General features: G+C 61.6%; 1 protein-coding gene across 3 annotated transcripts in view; it reads left to right on the top strand.

Annotated features, from left to right (window-relative positions):
• The first annotated feature begins 3198 nt into the window (after positions 1–3198).
• TTYH3 (tweety family member 3) overlaps positions 3199–24190 on the top strand; it is a 35274-nt gene continuing 14282 nt past the window's right edge. For all 3 annotated transcript variants that reach the window (XM_077995992.1, XM_015133181.3, XM_077995991.1), the window contains exons 1-8: positions 3199–3499; positions 18025–18194; positions 18323–18434; positions 18598–18818; positions 19136–19231; positions 20650–20722; positions 20996–21071; positions 23768–23823. In XM_077995992.1, coding sequence (XP_077852118.1) covers positions 3377–3499; positions 18025–18194; positions 18323–18434; positions 18598–18818; positions 19136–19231; positions 20650–20722; positions 20996–21071; positions 23768–23823 — 927 coding nt within the window. In that variant the 5' untranslated portion in view covers positions 3199–3376. The remainder of the gene's footprint in view (positions 3500–18024; positions 18195–18322; positions 18435–18597; positions 18819–19135; positions 19232–20649; positions 20723–20995; positions 21072–23767; positions 23824–24190) is intronic.

The following is a 24190-nucleotide window of genomic DNA, read 5'->3' as shown; positions in this document are numbered from 1 at the left end:
CAAGCTGTCCTCCCGCCTCAGCCTCCCAAAGTGCTTGGATTTCAGGTATGAGCCACTGCGCCCAGCCTCTTTCTTCAAAGAAGGTGACATTCACAGGTGCCAGGTGTTAGGACTTGAACATATCTTTTTGGGGAACATAATTCAGTCCACTACACCTGAGTTATCATTTCTTTCTTTCTTTCTTTTTGAGATGGGGTTCTCGCTCTGTCACCGAGGCTGGAGTGCAATGGCGCAATCTTGGCTCACTGCAACCTCTATCTCCCAGGTTCAAGCGATTCTCCTGCCTCAGCCTCCCGAGTAGCTGGGATTACAGGCATGTGCCACCACACCTGGCTAATTTTTGTATTTTTTTGTAACGACAGGGTTTTACCATTTGCCCAGTCTAGTCTCGAACTCCTGACCTCAGGCGATCCCCCCTGCCTTGGTCTCCCAAAGTGTTGGGATTACAGGCGTGAGCCATCATGCCTGGCCCTGAGTTATTTCACATAATGTCTGCATCAGGTTTTCTGACTTTATCAAAAGAAAAGGCACAATTTTGTGAGGCTTCTGGAAACAGGGGAAGGAACTCATGCACCCCTGCCTGCATGTGTGTACCCTGGCAGGGTTGCCAGGCTGGTGTAGAGGGCACTGGAGTCGGGGGAAAGCAGGAGGTTCTGTTTGTGGCCATAGGAGCTGCTGCCAATAGCAGGAACCAGAAACAATCCCAGGCCATGAGATAATTTCTGCAGCTGGCCAGGGACTGCCCTGTTCATCCCTGGAGTTACGTGACACAGAGTCGCATAACTGACTCTGACCTCAGAGTCAGCCCGGGGCACGGGCCGTGCAGGCGATTCCCTGGCTGTGGAGATAAGGGCACAGGCTGGATACTGGAGCAGTGTCAGGCTAGGAGTGGGCGTCCTGCCTACGCCACCTGTTCACAGTGAGCAGTCAGCTGGTGCCAGAGAAGAGGACTCACCGGCCAGGTACCAACCCACCCCAAGGAGGTAGCCTTGGTCTTAGGGGGTTAGCGGGGCTTCTGTCTGCCTGGAGCTCTCAGCATCCTTGGCATTGGAGAGGGAGGAACCTGAGCCAGTACCCCCACCCCACCCTGAATTACTGGCTCTTCGGCCGTTAGGGATGGAGAATGCAATCTCCCGGCTTCTGCCCGGCTGTTATTTCCCAACTGGGTGGTGTCTCTAAGTTATCCAGTGGGTAGAAACCACAGCTCAGCTAGGCCTTCTTGCCCGGTGCCCTATCACAGGAAAACAGGCACGTCAGGGCAGTCAGTGAGTCCAAGTCTCCTGGGAAGCCACTGCCCAGAACCATCCCTGCCTGCAAAAAGCCCTTCCTGCCAGGAAAGGTCTGCCTGCCCACAGAAGTGGCCAAGCTGGGCACAGCAGATGGTGGAGACCGGGTGTGCAAACCTGTTTCTCAGCACACAGGAGGTCCAGGAATAAGGCCCCAGGTGGTGAAACAGAGCCAGGATGCAACCACTACCCTGGAGTGGGGAGGGAGGCATGCACCTGGGCCCAAACGCATACTATGTCCATCCTCCTGGCTCTGGCAGTTCCCATCTCCCCTTTAGCAGAGGAGGAGGCACAGGCATGAGGATGCCCTGTTAGGAAATTTGGCCGTGTGACTCCAAAGCCCATGAGGGGCCCTCCCTGGCAGGTGCCTGAATTTTTAGACCCCAGGATGCCAGAACAGGGCACTGTCTTTGTCTCAGGTCTTGACAAAAGACTCAGCCTTCCCCAGAGGAAAAGCCAGATGGGGACTGAATCTACCTGCGGATCCACTTAACTATTGTACTTTAAAACAAAAAAAATTTTTTATAAATGTATATATAGAGAGACTGAGTCTCGCACTCTCGCCCAGGCTGGAGTGCAGTGGCGCCATCTCGGCTCACTGCAAGCTCCGCCTCTCGGGTTCACATCATTCTCCTGCCTCAGCCTCTGGAGGAGCTGGGACTATAGGCACCCGCCACCATGCCCGGCTAATTTTTTTGTATTTTTGGTAGAGACAGGGTTTCACCGTGTTAGCCAGGATGGTCTCCATCTCTTGACCTCGTGATCTGCCCGCCTCGGCCTCCCAAAGTGCTGGGATTACAGGCGTGAGCCACCGCGTCCGGCAAAAAAATTTCTTTTTTTTGAGACGGGGTCTTGCTCTGTTGCTCAGGCTGGAGTGCAGTGGCACGATCTCCACTCACCGCAACCTCCACCTCACAGGTTCAAGCAATTCTTCGGCCTCAGCCTCCCGAGTAGCTGGGATTACAGGCGCCCGCCACCACGCCCGGCTAATTTTTGTATTTTTAGTAGAGACGGGGTTTCACCATTTTGGCCAGGCTGATCTCGAACTCCTGACCTCAGGTGATCCGCCTGCCTCGGCGTCCCAAAGTGCTGGGATTACAGGCATGAACCACCACCGCGCCCAGCCAACACTCGTACCTTTATCATCCCCTTTTACAGACAAGGACACCTATGCACAGAGTGGTTAAGTAACTTGCCCCAGATCACACAGCTCTAGGTGCCCCAGCCAGGCCCTGAATCCAGATCATGTCCATTGTACAGACAGGCCACTCGGTGCCTTGCTGGGTGCTGCGGGCTGTGGGCTGTTGTGTGTGCAATGGAGAGGCCAAGACCAGCCCAGCCCCACCAGGCTGGACCCCCGGAGTCAAATAAGAAACATGCAAAGATCGAAACGAAGAGCGAATGCATGGAATGAAGCGCAGCTGCATATGCAGCCAGGGTTCCAGCCCCCACGGCCACGTGGAAAGACTGGCCCCGGTGGTACAACGCTGTGGACCTGTCTTCCAGCGCCTTAGGGGCCAGGCGTCCCTCCAAGAGGGCGAGGAAGTAGGCGGAGCCTCTGCCGGCGGACCAATGACGGTACAGAGGCGGGGCCGAAGGGCGGGGACACGTGGAGGGGCGGGGCCATTGGGTAATGGGCGGGCATGTGAGTGGAGGGGCAAAACCATCAGGTAAAAGGACCAATAGAGGTGCAGGAGCGAACGGGCGGGGCCAAATGTGGGGCGGGATCGGCGGGGGATAGGCCAATGGTGGATAAGAGGCGGGGAAGAGGGCGGGGCGCGCGGGGGCTGGGCTGGCGGGCGGCGGGCCAATGGAGGCTCGGGGGCGGGGCCGGCGGGCGGACGGGCGGGGGCGCGGAGGGGGCGGCGGCGGCGGCGGCGAACAAAGAGGCGGCGGGCGCGGGCGGCCGAGCGGAGCCGAGCGCAGCCGAGCCGGGCCGAGCCGGGCCGAGCCGGGCCGGGCCGGGCCCAGGAGCGCGCGGATGATGCGGGCGGCCAGGCGGGGGTCGGCGGGTCCCTGAAGCCCGCGCCCCGGGCCAGCAAGGGAGCCCCGCGCAGGCCGCGCGCATCCGGAGGCGGCCGGGCCCCGCCATGGCCGGGGTCAGCTACGCGGCGCCCTGGTGGGTGAGCCTCCTGCACCGGCTGCCCCACTTCGACCTGAGCTGGGAGGCCACCAGCAGCCAGTTCCGGCCCGAGGACGCCGACTACCAGCAGGTGACACGGGCCCCTCGGGGTCGCGGGGTCAGGGTCCCCAGGTCACGGCCCCCTCCCCTCCCAGGGTCACGGCCCCCCTCCCCGAGGGCTTAAGGACCCCTCATCCCCCCCATCCAGGGTCACAACCACCTCCTCCTCGCAGGTCTTGGCCTCCTTCCTTCTCGAGGGTCCCTTCTGAGTCCTAGGACCTCTACCTCCAGAGTCATGGCCTCCTCCTCAAGGGTCTAAATACCCTCCAACCCCCATTGAGGGTCCATGACCCCCCTCCCGATTCTGGCCTTCTCTTCTGTGTCACTAAGGCCCCTGGGGTTTCATGGAACTGCCTCTCCCCCCTCCGTGAGCCCCCTTGGCCAGTGGAGGGCCTCTCCACCATCACTGGGGGCAGCCTGGTGCTGTGTCCCAGCAGAGACCCCTCCCCAGATGACCCCCAGGCTCTGAGATCAGAGCGGGTAAGCGCCTGAGCACATTGGGTGCAGGCAGGCAGAGACTCCTCGCCCACTCACCCCCGACTGGGGAATCCCACACAGGCTTCCAGTGGGTGAATGGCCTGGGCTGCCGCCAGCCCTCTGTGGCCGGTAATGACCCCCTGCTTGGCGGTCAGGCTGTGGGATGTACACTGGGTGCCATGTGTGGCCATGGGAGACCAGGCTGCCTGTAGCCCTGGAGGGAGGGAGGGAGGCCTGGTGGCAGGAAAGCACCGTGGGCCTCAGGCAGGGAGGCTGGAAGCGGCTGAGCCCAGGCAGAGCTGGGGGGTGGCGGGGGACCCTTTGCAGCCCTCTCCCAGGGGAGCCCTTAGCCTGGCATCATGCCAGGCCCCAGCACCACCCCCATCGCCAAGCTACTGTCATTTGAGTTCGGGGCAGGGGACCAAGCTGTGGGCATTTCCTTCCTGCCTAGATATCCGGATTCCAGAAGCCCCGTGACCAGGGTCCCCGGTCACCGGGAGTTTCTCTCTGGACGGATCATGGCAGAGCTCCATGGTGGGGTGGGAACGGCTTTGCTTATCAAAATGGCTTGGGAATCCAGTATTCCACGGGCAGCCTAGCACCTGGACTCTTCAGAACTGCGTTGTCTGTGTCCTCCCGCATCCAGCGGAGGGAGGCGGAAGTGGAGGAGCAGGGCACCTGGGAGCCCACTGCTCCCAGCCTCCGGCTCACTTGCACCCAGGGCCCCCAGCCGAGCCGATGACGTTTCCTAACAGATGAGGAAGGGGGCGAGGGATCGGCCCAGGCACGCCCAGACACAGCAGGGAGGAGGGAGGCGGAAGGATTGGTATAAAATCTCACGCCTGCGTTCTAGAAGCCCAGCCCTGGGGGACCGTTCAATGTGGGGGCAATGCACATTCAGGAACTTCTGGAACTTCTTCCATGCTGACAGCTTTGTCACTTGTCCCTGGAGGACTCTGTTGAAGCTGCAAGGAGGGTGTGCTTCACTTTGGAAAGTTCTCTGCCCTGAGGGTTTGGTCCATTTGTTAGTTCTGAAGCTTCAGGGCAGCCCTGGGGCATGGGAGGTGGCTGTTTCCTGCTGTCCCTTGGGCTGCCACCTGCCTGAGCTGCCAGCCACAGTTGGACTTCCCTCCAGCCCTCCAGGGTGCTTGCATTCCCAGATTCGAGACAGGCAGTGAGAGGGAGTGAGGGGCAATGATGTCTGCAGCCCAAGAGAGTCTCGGGGCAGTGGCCAGGCCCCTCCACTCAGCCTGGCCTGCCTGGCCTCCCAGCAGGGTGCTGTGGCCCTGGGAGGCCCTGGCTTCTGCCCTCTTTCCTCCCCTGCCCTGCGCTCTGCTCTGCTGTGGGAGGGCTCTGACTCACTCTCTCTCCTGCCTCATCTCCACAAAGCAGAATTAGCCACTGAATAATTCACGACGTGGAAACCGGCCTGCCTCCATCCCCCGCCGCCTCCACTCCCGGCTCTGGGCGAGGGGCTGTGGTGTGAGCTGGTCCTGGCGTGTGTCCTGCCCCTGCCCTTCAAGTACTGGTGCTTTTGGACAACTGCTTGGTATCTCTAAGGCTTCATCGCCTCATCCTGAATCTGGGCTGGCCATGCCTCCTGTTTAGGGACGCCCCTGGGAGGCAAGGGCCAGGAGTCCCCTTCCTGGGAGGGTGGGCAGTGGATGGGCCTGGGCTGTGGCAGGCACCCCTTCCTGCCTTCCCTGGTGAGGAGTTGCTGGCTGTGGTGGGGAGTGGACCCCTCACCCATCCTGACCGAGGGCTCCCTCTTAGCTGTCTGTGTGCTGCCCCGACCTGGGCTCTGCCCTGCTGGGGAGGGGGCATCTGCCCTGTGGTTATTGGGGCGGGGGATGGAGAGGAGGTGGGGCCTGGTGTTGGGAGTTGGGGGTGTGGCACAGGGGACTGGCCTTTGTCCTTTGCTATTTCTGGTCCCCGTGGTCTGCTGTTGGGAACCCTGGTGAGAGCCCCTGGAGGGAGCAGGGCCAGGTCCTGTTTCAAGGCCCTGCGTGGGACTGCCTGTTGGCAGTCACTTTTCCCACAGCCCCAGGAGATGGGGAGAGTCGTCCATCATACAGATTAGCAAACTGAGGCTCCGAATCACATAGTGAGTAAGTGGTGGAACCACAGCCCTGCTGCAGGCCCCTGCTCTGGCCTCCCAAGGAGCCCCGGTCAGCCTGGAGTGTCAGGCTCCCTGCTTCCCCAATGGCTGCCTTGCCGCTGGGGGTGTGACCGTGGGATTAGGAGCCCATGGGGGCTGAGGGATCTGTGGGAAGGCAGGGGGTAGAGAGGCATCGGGGGTCGGCTCTGTGCAGCTGCCCAGCCAGTGACTGTCGAGGGGGGCTCCCGCGTTGCCTGGGCATCTGAGTGAATGGGGGGCTGTTGTTCACAGTGGGGATTTGGAAGCCCACAGGAGGCCTGAGACTCCCTGGTGGCCCCACAGCCGAGCTGGCAGGGCTGGGCCTGAGGCCCCTGCCGTGGCCTGGGGCCAGTCACTGCTGCATAGTGAGTCCTGAATGTCCAGTGGGTCTGGCTGTTCTGGCCCCAGGCAGGGGCCCTTGAGAGCAGCAGAGCCTTCTCTTCAACTAGAGCGTCGCAGGCCTGCACCCTCACTCTGTCGCTTCTTCCTGCATGACCTTCGGTGGTCCAGCCGCCGTCCTGGGCTTTATTCGGGGGGAGGCCTGCCTGCTCAGCTCCCACCAGCTCTTCGTGACCCTGTGTCCTCAGGCAGGGATCAAGTTCATGCTCACTGACCTCAGCCTCTCTCTGGGGCTCACTGTCTCCTCCAGCTCAGGGCAGGCCAGATGCAGGAGAACAGCTATGGCCTCTGGTGGATTCCGAACCCGGATGGTGGGTGCCCAGTGGTCAGGGAAGGCTTCCTGTAGGAGGTGGTGTTCACAGGCCTGCCATGGAGGTTGCAAGCCCGGCTGCCGACAGTCAGAGGGTTAGGATTAGCCTGCTGCTTTCTGATTCCTCCATGGGCCATGCCAGCCCTGGCAGGTGATGGTTTCACTGGAACATCTGCCTTCCAGGGCAGATAGTAGGCCCTGCCTCAGGTTTGCCTAGCGTGGGGGGCCTGTTTTCCACTAGAGCCTGGAGTGTCCAGATGTTTCTGTCGAGACCCTAATGATAAGACTGAGGTCAGCATGCGGAGGCCGTGGGGAAGAACTTCCAGGCTAAGGAACAGCATGTGCAAAGGCCTTGAGGCAGAGAGAAGCTTGAGCCTCGGGAAGAGGCCTCAGCTTACATGCTGGAGGGTTGATCTGGTCTGACAATGCACGGGGAATGTGCTGCCTCAGGAACTGGTAAGCTCTCTGTGCCAGGCGCTGTGCCAGCCCAGGCTGGATGGCCACTCAGAGGGGATCTGAGCTCTGGGAGTAGGGCCAGTGTTCTCCTAGCAGAGCTGGGAGCCCGGCTCCTAAGAGCACAGCACCTCTGTGCCGCCACGAGGCGAGCTCAGCCTCATGCCCAGTCGCAGCCTGGAGGGCAGTTCCCCGGGGCAGGGCTGGCCTGTTATCATCCTCCCCACTCATCAGAAGGAAATTAGCTCCGGTTAAAACAGCAGTGTTGGTCGCCTGTCTTGTGGTTTACGAAAGCAGCGCACGTTCATGGAACATTTGGGGAAAAGGCAAGAGCGTGAGACAGAAGTGTCCCTCCAGCTGGGTTCAGTCCAAAGCGCACAAAGCTGTAGGGTGGGTGTCCCTGAGAACTGGAATCCTATTGCTTTTGGCATGTCCCGTACTTTGGACTCTGTATGGGGCCTTTGGTTCCAGATGCTTGTCCAGTGTCCACGGGGCCAGGAAGGATTCTGTAGCTGCGGGTGACAGAAGCGGGCCAGACACGGAGGCCCCCAGGGAGCTGGGCGGAAGCTTCAGGAGCAATCCCTGAATGGACAGGAGCTGAGGAGCTAGGCTGGGGGGTGCAGCGAACGGGACCCTGCATTGGGGGGTGGGCAGGAAGCCCGTAATGGCTGGTCCCAGTCCACACAGGATTTCCATCTTGGCCGGTGTCTGCATTCCTGGGGAGCCTCTGGCCGAGCTTGCCTTTTGACCAGGGGGTGTGAAACTGTGGGCCCTGGACCTGCTGGGGGGTGGGTGTCAGGCCACCCTTGGCCTGGCTGCTGTCCGCATCAAGGGTTCCTGTATTTGGGCTCCTGGTTTTGTGGTTCTGAGGGTGCTCTGGTCACCTCTGTCCCCGGGAGACTCGTTCTCAAGTCCCTTCCTTGGAGTGCAGCCTGGACCCTCTAGAAGTCCCCGAGGTCTTCATGGCTTTTCCTGGGTGTGCATGAATGTTGGGGTGGTAATTCTTGCTCAGGGTGCTGGCTCCCCCATCTCCCCGGTTCCAGCAGCACCAGGGGCCACTCCAGTCTGTGTGTGTGGGACCCCCGCCTGCCCCCCACTCGCCTGAGACTTGAGGGCTAGCTCTAGGGCCCCTCTTCCGGGCATCTCCACGGTGACCCTTCTTCCTCCCCTGACCCCTGGGCAGGGCCCTGCCGGCCGGTCCCGTCTAAGGGATGCGCAGCGTCAGCCACCCTGACCCCCGGCCGGGGGCTCTTGGTCAGGCTCTGGGGAAGCGGGGAACCCTGCAGCTTGGTTCCCCAGGCCACAGCGGCTCTTCCCGGATGCCCGTGCTGCTTGTTTCTAAAGCATTTTTCCTGGGGAGCCACCCAGTGGCCCTGGGAGGTGGACATTGTGTCCCCAACATAAACAGAAATGGGGGCTGGCCAGCATCAGGGGCCCGAAGACGGGGCACGGGCTCCAGCTGCAGCCCAGCTCCATCCCTCCCAGTGGACACGGCGTCAGTGCAGTTCGTGGGCCCAGGGGTGCAGGTTTGGGGGGCTCAGGGGCATCTACACTTCCCCCACCTGCCCCACCGTCAGTTCTGCTGAGGCCTCCGCTAGAGAAGAGGAACTGAGTCTGCAGCCAGGGGCCTGGGGTCAAGGACAAGGGAAGTGCCTGACGAAGCCAGTGGGGAATTGGCATGTGACAGCAGGTGGATGGTGGGTGTGGGAGGGTCACAGGAGGGTCTCCAATACCCGGGCCCACCGCTGGGGTCTGCAGGGAGCTCACCTGGGCCCTGTGCTGGGCCTCACACCGTCCGAGGGGGCTTCTCACAGTCTAGGGAGGCTGGCTGAGACCTGAGTCCCGTGGGGCAGCACCCACTGTGGCTGGGCCAGGCCCATGTTGGCCGAGGGTGTGGGAGGAGGCCGGGCCACCCACAGAGTGCCAGTGCCTTCGGTCTCTGAGGAGGGTGCCAGCCACGGTGCCCCTACCCGCTCTGCCCCCTTGGGCCCATGCACACTGGCTGGGTTCCTGGCCATCGTGGAGGAGCACTCCCGAAGTTCTGGGGTACACCCAGCTCTGAGCCCTGCAGCCCTGCATCTGGGGTTGGGCTGTGCCCTGTGGGCTGCCTCTCCCTGGTAGGGAGCCAAGCCCGGAGACGGGACTCCAGTCTGGCAGCTCCTGGCTGGGTCTGAGGCCTGGAGCCCGGTCCTCAGGAGGCTGGTGCAGGGGCCTGCAGACAAGCGGGGAGAGCAGGGGATTTTCTGGGTGTCACGCTGGGAGATGTGTCGGAGCGCGGGGACCAAAATAGACACGCTTGCTGCAGTTCTTTGGTGTCTGTTCCCTGCACAAGGGGGAGGACAGGCGTGGGCGGCGGGAGAGCTGGGGTCCCCCGGCTGCAGGGTGCAGGGCAGGGGCCTGGCCTGTGGGGAGATGGCAGGAACAGCTCTGAACCTCAGCCCAAGGGCTGCCTCTCTGGCCTCCTTCCAGGCCATTCCTGGAGGGTGAGGGCCAGCCTGGAGGAAGCCCCGGGGGGCGTGGGGCAGTGGGTGTGGTGCCATGTGCAGCCTGGCAGCCTGGACCTCGGACCTCAGGAGTTGGGGACAGGGACACAAAGTTGGCCCTGACCCTGGCTCCCACGTGGCCGCTGCTGGCTGCATGTCCTTCAGGCACGGCCAGGAGCTCACCGTCATGGAATGCGTGAAACCCAAGCCCAGCCTGGTGGAAAATCTGTTTTTAATTTTGGGCCGGCATCGCTGGGAGCCTGGGCCGAGTGGGGGCTGGGGCCACGTGTGTAGCTTGGCCGCGTAGGGGGCTGTGGCCTAGCCAAAGGCTGTGACCCCAGAGCCCCCACTTGTGCAAGGTGACCCACGAGGCAAAGGTGGGGGGACCCACGAGGCAAAGGTGGGGGGACCCACTTGCCGGTGGGGGGCCCCCGACACAGGGGCGGTGGTAGTGGCTCGCACACGCCGAGCCCACCCTGACCTCCCCAAACAAGGCTTGGCCATAGGGATCCTGCCCCTTTCCTGACCCTGACCCAGGACACCTGGCGGGTTCTCACGGTGCTGGGGGCCAGAACCCCTCAGTGTGCATTGGAGTGTGGGACCCCAGCCAGCCTCTCAGACACCCCCAAACCTTGTCACTTCCTCTGGAGGAGGGGCCTGGGCAGTTCCAGGGCTGGAGTTCGGTATCCATGGAGGCAAGTGGAGGTCACTCCCCTCCCATTCCCACCTCTCCTGTCTGCCTGCCACATCCTCCCGGAGCCCCGTGCTGCTGTCACACGCACAGGCTCAGGCCAGGGCCTCGCTGGTCCCTGCTGCCAGTGGATCTTCAGCACGAAGCAGACATCTGCCGCCTGGATCCTGTGCCAGGACGTGGCTGACACTGTCCCCGGGCCAAGAGTGCCCTCCCCACCTGTTGTGGTGCCCACGATGCTCTCCACAGCGGGAGTTTCAGTGACCACCTCGTTCCTCTTCCTGCCTCCCACAGCCTCCGAGCTCACAGGGCCGGCACTGTGGGCACAGGGGAGCCCCCACCTAGCGGGGCCGAGCTGTCTGTCCAAGCCTGGGCCCCAGCACCCAGCGCAGGCTGCTGCTAAGACACTCTGAAAGCTGATGCTCCCAATTAGCCCAGAGCCCAGCCAGGACCACGGCCGTCAGTGTGGGGACTCCATCCTCATCCAGGAAACTGGAGGTGACTCTGTCCCCACTGCAGTCAGGGTGTGTGGCTGTTATCATATTGTGTGTCTGTCACATGCCGGTGCCTCTGGCGGGGTTCCGGCCCCTCAGTGGCCTTCGTGCTTGGCCTCTGTGGAGCCTGTCCCTTTCCCTCCTCCAAGCTGTGTCACTTCCACAGGGAGCTGGCATGAGGGGCGGGGCAGGGCTGAGCAGGGCTGGAACCCACCTTCTGCCCACCCCTTCTCTGGCCACTGGGGGCTGCTTCTCCTGCCATCCCTGCTCACTGTGCCCCACAGCTGCATCCCTGGGGCTCGCTGGTCCCTCCCAGTGCCACAGGCAGCCATCGTCCTCAGCTGTGGTCACACTGCCTGGCCTGCTGGGCTCACCCGCCCCCGCTGTGTGACTGTGGACTGTGGGCCCCTCCCTGAACTCTCGGTGCCTAGCAGCATGGCTCCAGGATGCCAGCCCTATGTCTTCACTTTCCTTCCTGCTCAGGGCATACCCGCAGCAGTGTCCAGCCAAGGAGTGAGCCCCTGTGGCTGGAGTGGCAGGGTGGCAGAATCGTGGCCACTGCCTGTGGCTGGAGTGGCAGGGTGGCGGGAATCGTGGCCACTGCCTGTGGCTGGAGTGGCAGGGTGGTAGAATCGTAGCCACTGCCTGTGGCTGGGGTTGGGGGCTGCATCAGGCCAAACTGCTCATCAGAGTCCCTGTGGGCACCTCCCAGTGGGCCAGGGCATCCTCAGCCCAGCCATGCGCCATGGTAGCCCACAGGTTGGTGGGACAGAGTGGCGTGTGGGTCCGTGATCTGGGGTAGTGGGGTGGGCAGCTGCTCCCAGGGGTGCGCCTGTTGAGTGGCCGCCTGTGTGTTGAGGGGGCATGTGTTCCGCAGGCCAGCCCTGACTTGCTGTACACCCTCCCCTGAGTGGCATGCTTCCTCATACACTGCAGGCCCAGGTCCCACCACCAGGTGCTCCGGGAGCCACCAGGATGCCCAGCGGTGGCAGGCAGTGTGCCCTGCCCTGCCGTCATGCACGGCCCTCCTGCCTTGGCAGCCTGGTGTGGTGTGGCCTGTGCTGGCGCTGAGCCTGGCATTGCGTGGGGGGGTGCCTGTGTCTGCGGTGCTGATGAGAGTCACGTCCAGACAGAGCCTGGAGGCAGAGTGGGCCTGGCTGGGAGGCCGCGGCAGGCGTGGGGTACAGGCCTCGCAGCTGCTCATGCACATCCTCTCCCCAAGCCTCCTGCCCTGCGGGCCGTCCTAAGGCCTTGTGGCTCACTGGGCCCTCCCCTCTCCAAGCAGGTCTGGGTCGGGGCCACCCACCTGTGCAGGCGGCCAGGTTGGGTTGGGGGTCTCGCCCTACAAGTGCGGGTCCAAGTGTGGGAGCCGAGGTTCACACAGAGCAAAGGCTGCAGTGCCGGGTTTGGGCCTGGGTCTCTGATATCCTGGGGACATCCTGGAGGAGATGGCCCATGTCTGGGGACAGTGGGGGTTTCCTGAAGAGGAAGGCTCCAGGCCCAGGGGCAGCATATGCCTGGGTGTAGAGGCCACAGAGCCCTGCCCTGAGCCACACCCCCGCCCTGCCTGCTCCTCTGCAGCCACTGCCCCAGGCGTCCCTGCCAGGCCAGGGAGGTCTTGCTGTGGCCCGGGGTGTACTGGGATCCTATCAGTAGCAGCCTGATCTGGGACACAGTAAGGCTTCAGGCTGGCTCTCTGGCTGGCTGGGTGTTTCCAGAGTTGGTGGGGTTTTGGGGGCTGCATTTTGGGGGCTGCAGGGCAGTGGGGGGTGTCTGAGCTCATGGTGGGAGGGGGCATCCCCCGTGGATGCCGTCTGTGGCTGTGGGGCTGCAGGGGCCTGGAGAAGGAGGGGGTGACCCAGGGCCGAGACCAGGAGCCCTAGGGTGGGGACAGGGGGACTGAGGCTGCAGGAGGGGGTCGCCTCCAGCCCCCTTGGCGCGTGCGTGGCAGTTGAGTCCTCCCCACGTGCTCTGTGGAGCCCAACGTGCAGCTTTCGCCTCGCCTGACCGAGCCCTTACATCACTTCCACCACAGATGGAAAATTCCATTTGGTCAGAGCCCAGCTGCTGATCAGACAGTTCCCATTCTTTCTCTGAATGGGCCAGGGAGGGGTGGAGGGGCCACCAGCCCGGTGGAGAGAGGTGGTTGGGCCACCATAGGAATGCCGCTGCTCCGGTGCCCTGCAGGAGACTGTCTGCTGGGAATCTGGCTTCGGGAAGTGGGTGCAGAGGTCAGGCTGGCCACGGCACACTCCCCGCAGACAGCTGGGCTCAGGCCTGGCGCGCTGGGTGCCAGGGCTCTGAGGTGGGATGAAGTAGCTGCCCGGTTTGCTGGGCACCCTGACACCCGGGCTCTGCACAGCAGGCAAGGACAGGCTCTGCATGGTGGGCTGGGACCCAGGCAGCCCAAGTGGCCTCCCTTTGAGGGAGGCGCCATCTCCTTCCTCAGTTGGGGGAAGCCAAGTAAGGCTGTCCCAGCGTAGGCCCCGAAGCCTGGCCTCTGGGCCCCGGGGGCTGAGGAGTGAGGCTCTGTTTGCAGCTGGCCCCATCCGGACAAGAACAAGAGAAAGCTGCCTCAGACAATCAATCGCAGTGCTCACACCTGTAATCCAGCACTTTGGGAGGCCAAGGCAGCTGGATTGCTTGAGCCCAGAAGTTCAAGACCAGCCTGGGCAACATAGCCAGACTCTGTCTTTACAAAAAAAATTTAAAAAAAATTAGGACAGAGGCCAAGCACAGTGACTCACGCCTGTAATCCCAGCACTTTGGGGGACCGAGATGGCAGATCACCTGAGGTCAGGAGTTCAAGACCAGGCTGGCCAACATGGTGAACTCCTCGTCTCTACTAAAAATACAAAAATTAGCCAGGTGTGTTGGTGCATTCCTATAGTCCCAGCTACTCAGGAGGCTAAGGTAGGAGACTCGCTTGAATCTGAGAGGTAGAGGTTTTAGTGAGCCGAGATCACGCCACTGCACTCCAGCCTGGGTGACAGAGACTGTCTCAAAAAAAAAAAGAAAAAAGGAAGGAAGGGAGGAAGGGAGGGAGGGCAGGCGGGAAGGAAGGAAGGAAGGAAGGAAAGAAGGAAGGAAAAAGTAAAGAAAATAAAGAGAAAAAGAAAATTGGCCAGTTGTGGTGATATGTGCCTGTGTCCGAGCTACTTGAGAGGCTGAGGCAGGAGGATCACTTAAGCCCAGGAGGTTGAGGCTACAGTGAGCTGTGATCGTGCCACTGCACTCCAGCCTGGGCCACAGAGCAAGACCCTGTCTCTAAAATAATTTTTTTTTTTTTTTTTTTTAATCATAGACTTGGGCCGGGTGTGGTGGCTCACACCTATAATCCCAGCACTGTGGGAGGCTGAGGTGGGCGGATCACCTGAGGTCAGGAGTTCGAGACCACCCTGGCCAACATGGTGAAACTCCCATCTCTACTAAAAATACAAAATTAGCCGGTCATTGGTGGCAGGTGCCTGTAATCCCAGCTACTCAGAGGGCTGAGGCAGGAGAATGGCTTGAACCCGGGAGGCAGAGGTTTCAGTGAGCCAAGATCCCACCACTGCACTCCAGCCTGGGCAACACGAGTGAAATTCTATCTCAAAAAAAAAAGAAATCGTAGACTCCCCGGTACTCCAGCTCCTGTGCTGCCTTTTCTGTTTTTTCTCAGCGTCTCTCACCTTCCAGCAGGCTTCACAGTTTACTTATGATGTTGAGTGCCTGTGTCACCTCACCATCCTGCAGGCGGGCCCCAAGGGCAAGGGTGCCTGGTGCCTAGCAGCCTCTCCCCACCAGCCATGGGCGCCCCCTGCCCGCCGCCCCAGGATGTCAGCCCTCTGCACCAGGGAACTGCCATCTGAGGGATGGACTTGCCTCACCCAGATCCTGTTTGGCCAGGGCTTATCTCGCTCTGCCTCCGTTTTCTCATCTGGCAAGTGGGAGTGGGTGGCTCTGGCGCCGCCGAGGAAGTGATCTGGGCCTGGAAGCCCTTTGATGTATGCTGATGCCCCGAGCTCTGGGTGGACATGCCAGGCCGGTGGCTGCGGAGGTCATAGCCTGGTACGTGTTTGGGCTCTGTGTAATGCGTGTCTGGAATTGACCTGCTCTTCCAGTCCCCAGCTCCTCACCCCAGCAGGAGTCTCCCTGCGAAGCTGTGAGTCCCGAATGTGGGGTGCAGTACGGACAGGCTCTCGAGTCGTGTCCCACGTGAGCACAGGGTCGGGGGAGCGAGGGTGACCCCAGCCAGGGACTGCGGAGGCCTCTGCAAGTGGAGAGAGCAGAGGGAGGGTTCACTGGAGGAGTCTGGCCAGCCCAGGGTCAAGATGTGGCTGGTTGACATGGCCCCCAGGCCATGGGAGCCCAGGGGAGGCCCTGTGGACGGACATGCCGATGTGGGCCTGGGTCCCGTGGAGCTCTGGTCCCTGGGGGCATGGTCAGCTGCCCCCACAGGTCTGTTCTGCCCTTGGCCTCTGAGCTATGGGGAGGGTACTGGCAGGGCCTGCAGTCACAGCTGGTGGGGTCAGCACCTCCACTCCATGCCCAGCCCTACATAAGCCAGGGAGCCCCAGAGCGTGGCTTTTCCAGGTTCCCTAACGTGTGTGCGGAGCCTGGGCACGGTGCTGGCACTGTTAATGTGAGCCCCCCACCCCGCAGGTGACTGCTCTGTCTCCGCCTCCCTGTGTGACCTTGGGTAAGCCCTCCTGGGCCCTGAGGCCTCTGTGCCTGAGCTCCCTGGGACCATGAGACCACCCTGAGCTGATTCAGTTTCAGTGGCTCTGGTGCCAGCCCCGGGGCCTGCTCCCAGAGGGTGGGGGTGGGCTCAGGGCCCAGCAGTCCTCCTGCCATTGCAGGGGCGGTAGGCACTTGTGCATGGCTGAAGGAGTGGGACGGTGCCCGCCCCCAGTGCTCTGCAGTGCCCAGATTGCTGGCTGCTAGGCAGCCGTGTACACACCAGCGTGGCTTTGGACCATGGCAGCTCATTTCTGGGTGTGCTGGGCTGGTCAGCGCCTCCCTGGCCAGGTGAAGGTGGAAAGGCCGCCTTCGAGTGTGGGTGTCGGCCGACTTCCTGGAGGGCAGGACACGCCATCCTCCCACTGCCTGGCAACCATCTCCTGGGAGATCCAGCAGCAGTCCCAGTGCCCACTGTGGCTGAGCCTCTCATCCCAAGGGGGGCCAGGCAGGGGATGATCCGCCCCAGCAGCTCCCGAGGCTGGGGCCCCAGAGGGCCACATTGCTGAAGCGTTGAGATGTGGGGAGGGAGGCGTTTCTGTGCAGCAGTGCCAGTTAGGGCAGTGCAGGTGTGCCTGGTGGCCACCCCGCAACACTGAGGGCCCCAGCTGCTGACACCCCTAGTGGGCACCCCCGAGTTAGCCTCCGGGTGGTCCCTAGCCCCACGATGAGGCACAGCCCTGTGTCAGCTCCCCATCCTTCACCCTGGCACGAGAAGTGTGTGGAGGTTCTGGAGGGCTGAGCCGGGGTCAGGGCTATGCTGAACCCGGGGACCTGGGGTTGCAGGGCCTGTGTGCTTTCTCTGTAGCTTCTCTGAAGCCCAGTTTCCCTGTGGATGAAATGGGGTGAGAGCACTCGGCCAGGCAGATTGAGTGTGGTGCCAGGAGAAGGGACAGCTCTGGGGCCACGTTACCTTCCCTCCCCACAGCGGGTGTTCAGGAAATGTCACTGTTGCATCAAATTAGCCACTTCCTGTGTGGGTCTCCTGGCCTCGGGACAGGGGAGCTCTGGTGTCTGTTCTGTGGTCTGTCCTTTGTGTTCAGAGACCTGGGGAGAGCCACACCGGAGGGCCATGCTTGGAGCCAGACAGGGCTGTGTGTCCGGTGCGGTGCCCGTATGCGGCCTGTGTGGGTGGTGTCCACTGGGACAGCCCTGGCCAGTGAGCGTAGCAGTGTGGGGTCAGCCCTGCCATCTCATCCAGCGTGGGGGGACTCCATGGGCAGTGAGAGGTGGCTTCTCAGTGCACAGACCCCAGACAGGATCAGACCCCTGATGGGGCCTCGTCCATGTTCACCCCTCAGAAACACTTTCATGGTCAGCAAGAGGGGGTTCAGTCCCCCACAGACTCCCCGTTTCCCTACCAGACCTGAAAACCTCAGCACTACAGCTGGGGTGGGGGATCCTGCCAGGAGTGAGGTTGAAGAGTTCTGGGCCTGAGATGGGGACAGGCCCTGGGGTCCTGGAACTGTCTCAGGCTGGGGGTGAGGACAGGAGCTGATGCCGGCAGCCCCTCCCCAGGGCTTCACTGCTTCAAGGGGGCAGCAGCACTTTTTTTTTTTTTTTTTTTTTAGATGGAGTCTCGCTCTTGTTGCCCAGGCTGGAGTGCAGTGGCGCAATCTCGGCTCACTGCAACTTCTGCCTCCCAGTTTCAAGCGATTCTCCTGCCTCAGCCTCCTGAGTAGCTGGGATTACAGGTGCCTGCCACCACGCCCAGCTAATTTTTGTACTTTTAATAGAGACAGGGTTTTGCCATGTTGGCCAGGCTGGTCTCAAACTCCTGACCTCAGGTGATCTGCCCGCCTCAGCCTCCCAAAGTGCGGGGATCACAGACGTGAGCAGCCCCGCCCATCTCAGCAGCACTTCTTTCTACAGAAGAGAAACCAGGCTTGGAGAGGTGGAGGGACCTCCCTAGCGGGGCTGTAGCTGCAAGGATGCTGGCTCACCAGCCTGCTGGGTCCTCGTTTGTCACCCACATTCTCTGGCTACCTCCATCCAGCGCCTCTCCTTGGGGCGTGGTGGGGCAGATGTCCTGAGCACCTGCCCTGGACTCTGGGGACCCGGTGGGGAGGGGACACGTGGCCTTGCCGGAGCCACAGAGGCCTGGAGTCCATCCACCTGGTCCCTCCTACTGGCTATAGAGTCTTGATGCTGGGCAGCCTTGAGGATGGTGAGACCGGGGTCCCAGGTGTGGGGTCCAGGCCTGGGTGACCCCAGGTGCATCACTGAGGTGGTGGGAGCCTCCATGCCTCACCTACAAGTCGGGGATGGGGCCCACCATCTAGGGGTGGAGACAGGATTAAATGGGAGTCTGCGCCAGGTCCCCTGCTGGGGTGGGGCGTGGGACTCTGGGCTGGGGGTCTACCCCCTTAGCGCCGCTTTCTGCCCGCCCGCAGGCGCTGCTGCTGCTGGGGGCCACCGCCCTGGCCTGCCTCGCCCTGGACCTCCTCTTCCTGCTCTTCTACTCCTTCTGGCTGTGTTGTCGGCGGCGCAAGAGCGAGGAGCACCTGGACGCCGACTGCTGCTGCACGGCCTGGTGTGTCATCATTGCCACGCTGGTGTGCAGGTGAGCACGGTGGGGCGGGGCCGGAGGGCGGGGCCAGAGAGGGCAGCCCCCAAGGGGGCGGGGCTGGAGTGTTGTGGTGGGCGGGGCTACATCTCCAGGCCCCGCCCTCATGCCCCTGCCCTCTCCAGCGCCGGCATCGCCGTGGGATTCTACGGCAACGGGGAGACCAGTGACGGCATCCATCGGGCCACCTACTCGCTCCGTCACGCCAACCGCACGGTGGCCGGGGTCCAGGACCGCGTGAGTGACCGCGGAGTTGGGGCCGGGGCACTCTTGCTGCTCCGGAACCCCATGTCTGCGCGAGGCTGGGCGGGGCAGCCGGGGCTGGGGCTGTGCAGGAAGGGCCCAGCCCCTGGGGCGAGGGGGTCGCGCCCCCAACCTCACGCCCGCGGGTCCGGCGCAGGTGTGGGACACGGCAGTGGGGCTGAACCACACGGCGGAGCCCAGCCTGCAGACCCTGGAGCAGCAGCTGGCCGGGCGACCCGAGCCCCTGCGAGCCGTACAGCGCCTGCAGGGCCTGCTGGAGACGCTACTGGGCTACACGGCTGCCATTCCTTTTTGGAGGAACACGGCAGTGTCGCTGGAGGTGCTGGCGGAGCAGGTGGATCTCTACGACTGGTACAGGTGCGGCCAGGCCCTCCTCCCTGCCCAACCCCACCTAGGCGAGCCTTACCCTCCTTGGGCTGGTTTTGCTGTCAGCACCTAGTACATGAGGTCTGATGGGTGGGGGGCCCAGGGCCACTGGAGGTCACAGGCAATGACTGGAGTTCCCCTAATGGGAACCTTTCTCAAGAACTGACACCAGTTCCCATGACCCAGACCATCTGAGTGCCCTCTGGGGTGCCAGGCTGCTGGCCTCAGCTCCCCCTTGAGGGCCCCTGGTGCCCCACTCCGTGGCCCCGCATCCCTGTGCCCTGGCCCACTCTCAGGTGTGCCTGCAGGTGGCTGGGCTACTTGGGCCTGCTGCTGCTGGACGTCATCATTTGCCTCCTGGTGCTGGTCGGCCTCATCCGCAGCTCCAAGGGCATCCTGGTGGGGTGAGTCTGGGAGTGTCGGCCCCCTGTAGGCCCGAAGCGGAGGGGGAGGGCAATGCACGTGGCACCACTTCCCCTACCCCATCGGCAGATCCTAGCCACAAGCTCTGTGGTGGGGGCTGAGTGGGAAACCCCTGCACTGGGCCTGCTCTGAGATTCCCCTTCCATGCCTGTGGCCTGTCCCCCTGTCGCCAGAATCCCGGCACACTTGCCCCCAACCCTTGATTTCCTTCAAGAGTCTGCATGTGGGGCACTTGTAGCCCAGAACCTGGAGCAACCTGTCCAGGTCTCCGAGTGCCCAGGGCCACCCAGAGACCAGGCTGGGGCTCCTTCCTCCACCCCTTCGGTCCTTGGCCCTGGGACAGCCTGGGTTCCAGCTCCAGCTCTGGCTTACCAGGAGGGTGACCTTGGTCAGGTAGCTTGTTGGTGCTGGGCCTTGGTCTCCTCATTTGGAAGGCAGAGAGAGTGGCAGCTCCTCCGGGGGAGGTGAGGTGTTGTCACTGCCCTTCACTGCACAGCCGCACGGCCATGGCTGGTGCCTCCCTGGGCCAGGCCTGGGAGAGATGGGAGAACACCCAGCCTCCCCCAACGTGGCACTCACAGGCCACAGAGGAGCAGAATGAGGGAAACGTGGCACGGGCCAGAAGTGATAGCACCCTGGAGAGGAAAAGCCGGGGTGGTGTGCAGGCCTGCAGTGGGGTGAGTTGGGGGAGTACAGCTGCACACTGTGCCCAAGGAGACCTGAGAGAGGAGGGATTGAGTGGGGACCCAAGGGAGTAAGGGACGCCTGGACAGATGAGAAAGGATGACAGTGTGCAGTGGGGTGTGGGGCCTGCACTGGGGTGTGTTTGGGGGGCCTGAACTGGGATGTGGGGGACCCATGGGGGGGCACCTGCAGTGGGGTATACACAGGGGGCCTGTATGTCTGGATCAAAGGGGGCCAGATGTGGGTGAGGTGAGGCCTCAGATGAGGGAGAGTCTGGTGCCATAACAAGAGCGCTGAGTCCCGGGTTGCTGAGCGAGGGTTCAGCACAGGAGGGCTTGGTCTAGCTGTGGTTATCAGGCCCCTTGGGTGGCTACGTGGGTAGCGGGATGTGGGGACCCATGTAAAAGTGGACACTGTTGCCTGTTCAGGAGAGGGACCTGGGGGAGGACAGGAAGGGCAGGGCCCCGAGACCCACCTGGCCTTCCAGTCTTGCTTCCAGCTCGGATCTCTGAGCCCCACCCCACCCAGGAGAGGGATCCATCTGGGCCCTGGGCTGTGGGCAGCTCTGGCTGAGGCCAGGTCATAGAAAGAACCCCAGCCCGTGTGTGGGCTGAGCGTTGGTGTGCACAGGGACCTGCCTTCTGGCCTGCAGCCCAGCAGGTGGCACGGCCCCCACCCTGGCCTGGAGGCTGCTGACTGGCTGTCTCTGCCCCAGGGTCTGCCTGCTGGGAGTCCTGGCCCTGGTCATCAGCTGGGGCGCACTGGGCTTGGAGCTGGCTGTGTCCGTGGTGAGTGGCATAGGGGGTGAGGTTCCCGGCTGCTGGACCTGGGCACTGGGGGAGGGACGAGGGGAAGCCACACTCCTGTCCCTTCCCATCTTTCCCGGACACTGGGTTCCGAGAGCAGTGGGGACCCACCATGGGCACAGTCCGCCTGTAACCCCAGATTCACAGTCCACCCTCTTGAGTTGAAAGCAGACTCTGGGGGCTGGTTCTACCCCCGAGAGCTTCCCTTTAGGCCCAGCTTGCTCACCCCCTCTTGCTTGCCTGCGCCCATCCCAGGGCTCCAGCGACTTCTGTGTGGACCCCGACACCTACGTGACCAAGATGGTGGAGGAGCACTCAGTGCTGAGTGGGGGTGAGTCTGTGTCCACAGCCGCGTCCGAGCGGGTTCCCCAGGGTTGGGCTGAGCCAAGAGAGTGAGGTGGCTGAGGCCGAGGCACCCCTGCCCCGTGGGCCCATGGTCTCAGGGAGACAGGTCCCAGGCCAGGACGCTAGTGAGCAAAGAGGACCACCTTTCCCAAGTGGGAGGCTCTGCAAAGAATGACAGCAACTGTGTGGGGTGGTGGGTGCCCACAGGGCGGGAGGAGGGGCAGGTGACCCAGGGCTGCTTCGAGTAGGTGCCCAGGGGACGCCAACGGGTGGCATTAAAGTACAGCCAGAGGGCCGGGCGCAGTGGCTCATATCTGTCATCCCAGCACTTTGGGAGGCCAAGGCGGGTGGATCACCTGGGGTCAGGAGTTCAAGACCAGCCTGGCCAGCATAGCAAAACCCTGTCTCTACTACAAATACACAAATAAGCTGGGCGTGGTGGCGGGTGCCTGTAATCCCAGCTACTCCGGAGACTGAGGCACAAGAATCACTTGAACCCAGGAAGTGGAGGTTGCAGTGAGCTGAGATCACACCACTGCACTCCAGCCTGGGCGACAAGAGTGAAACTCCGTCTCAAAAACAAAAGAAAAGTAGAGCGGGAAGGACCCTGCATCTCCTGTAAGGGCCCCGAGGCAGGAGGCAGACCCGAGGGGAGAAGGGAGGGTGGGAGGCCAGTGGGGCTGAGGGGCTGAGTCACTGTGGCAAGCTTCGCTTTATTCCGGGGGAGGCCATTGGAGGGAGGGAGGCAGGGGAGAGATGACCCGTGATTGAAGACCCCTTTCAAAGCTTCCTTAGGCCTCGGGGGTTACAAGAGGAGGTGAGGGGGATGCTTCAAGCAGGAGACAGCAGGGGCTTGAATAAATTGAGCAAAAGGTGGACAGGGATGGGCTCTGAGGGCAGAGCTGGCAAGGCTTCCTGGTCAGTTGGATGTAGGGAGCGAGAGGGACTGAGCAGGAGTTGGTGTCCCTGGTCTCAGCAGCTCTGTACTGCGGGTGGGGGAGCAGGAGGTGGGGGGCAGGGATCTGGGGCATCAGGAGTTTCAGCCCCCTCAGAAGGTTTGCGATGTGTGTCGGACGTCACAGAAGCAGGTGGACGTGGGAATCTGGAGATCGGGGTGCTGTCAGTGTGTTAAGCTTCTCGGGCCCCCATTGTGGAATTACCGTGTGTTCACAAATAAAAAATAGAAGGCCTGTCCCTGTGGGGGTGGGGGTTACTGAATGACCTTGAAGGTGATCATCCTGCCACCCTTTGTCCTTGGAGGCCACAGGATTGGCTTGTGGGCTGGCTTTTTACCTGCCTATGTTGAAGGAACCATTCCCACCAAAGCCTGAGGAGCCTCCCGGAGGAAAAGTCATCACCTTGTCCTCAGGGGTGAGGATGGAGGGGTGGCCCGCTCTGCTGGGGGCCGGGAGGGCTGGTGACCACTCAGTGTTACCCAGCACTGTCCTTGGCCCCAGTGCTATCAGCCTGGTCCCTCCAGGTCCCTACTGCCGGCGGCCTTTGGGGGTCTTATCAAGTATGAGCAGTTCCCCTGCACGTGTACATGTACACACATGTGTGAGCTCCAGCCTGTGGGCCAGACAGCCCCTCCCAGAAGGCAGCAAGGCCAGCCCCACTGGCCTCACTGCACGGGTGGCCACAGTGATGCCTGGTGCTCTCCTATGTTGCTCAATACTTTCATCATTTTTTCAACGTTTAAAACCTTTTTCCCGTTTGTTTGTTTTTGAGACGGAATCTCACTCTATCTGTCACCCAGGCTGGAGTGCAGTGGCGCAGTCTCGGCTCACTGCAACCTCCCCCTCCTGGGTTCAAACGATTCTCCTGCCTCAGCCTCCTGAGTACCTGGGATCACAGGCATGCGCCACCACGCCCGGCTAATTTTTGTATTTTTAGTAGAGACCGTGTTTCACCATGTTGGTCAGTCTGGTCTCGAGCTCCTGACCTCGTGATCCGTCTGCCTCGATCTCCCAAAGTGCTGGGATTACAGGCGTGAGCCACCATGCCCAGCCTAAAACATTTTTTTAATGTTCTTTTATAATTGGAAGAACTGAACTTGTAAAGAGTTCGGAAGGTGGAACCCAGGCAAGGGGCAATGTGTGGGGACCCTGGCTTGATGGGAGTCCAGACCCCACTGCCACACACACAGACATATGCATGTTACACACATGCGAAGACACATGCACACACAGACATGCACACATATAAACAGACACATGTGCACACACAGACATGCACACATATAAACAGACATGTGCACACACAGACATGCACACATATAAACACATGTACACAGACATGCACACATAAACAGACACATGCACACGCACACATATAGACACATGCACACACAGACATGCACACATATAAACAGACATGTGCACACACAGACATGCACACATATAAAGACACATGCACACACAGATATGCACACATAAACAGACACATGCACACATATAAACACAGACACATGCACACATAAACATGTGCACACAGACACGTGCATGTGTAAGTAAACATGCAGACACATGTACATATGTAACAGGTGCATGCAGACACACATGCACACATGTCAGCATGCACACAGACATGCCCTGAAGACATGCGTGCAGACACGTGCACACTTGCATGCAGTCACACAGGGACAGCCGTTGTGGCTCAGCCTGCCCTGACATCTCTCCGCAGACATCCTGCAGTATTACCTGGCCTGCTCACCGCGCGCCACCAACCCCTTCCAGCAGGTGAGAGCCTGGGAGGCCAGGACTGGGGTTCAGGAGAGTCTGAAGTACGTTGCTCTGTGTGGAGGGGCCCAGCAGGCCTGGGGCCTGGCTCCTCAGCCTGCAGGACTGGGGAACTGGGGGGGGAGCTGGACAGAGGCCATGTGGATGTCACCAATGGTCCCTGGGGTTACCATGCCAGTGACCTGGTGACCTGGCTGAGAGCCTTTCGGGGTGACCTGCTCAATGCACCCGCATCGCTGGGACTGCTTTTGCTCCTTGTGTTGGCCTTGGTGGGGGAAGGAGGAGCCCCAGGGATGCCTCTGTAGGGTAACCGTGTTCAGGCGTCCTGGTGGGGGAGTTTGAAGAGGTCGGCCACGCCAACTGGTCA

Source organism: Macaca mulatta, chromosome 3, assembly GCF_049350105.2.
Source record: "Macaca mulatta isolate MMU2019108-1 chromosome 3, T2T-MMU8v2.0, whole genome shotgun sequence".
Classification (NCBI taxonomy): Eukaryota; Metazoa; Chordata; class Mammalia; order Primates; family Cercopithecidae; genus Macaca; species Macaca mulatta.
This window is presented reverse-complemented; position numbering and strand designations above follow the sequence as displayed.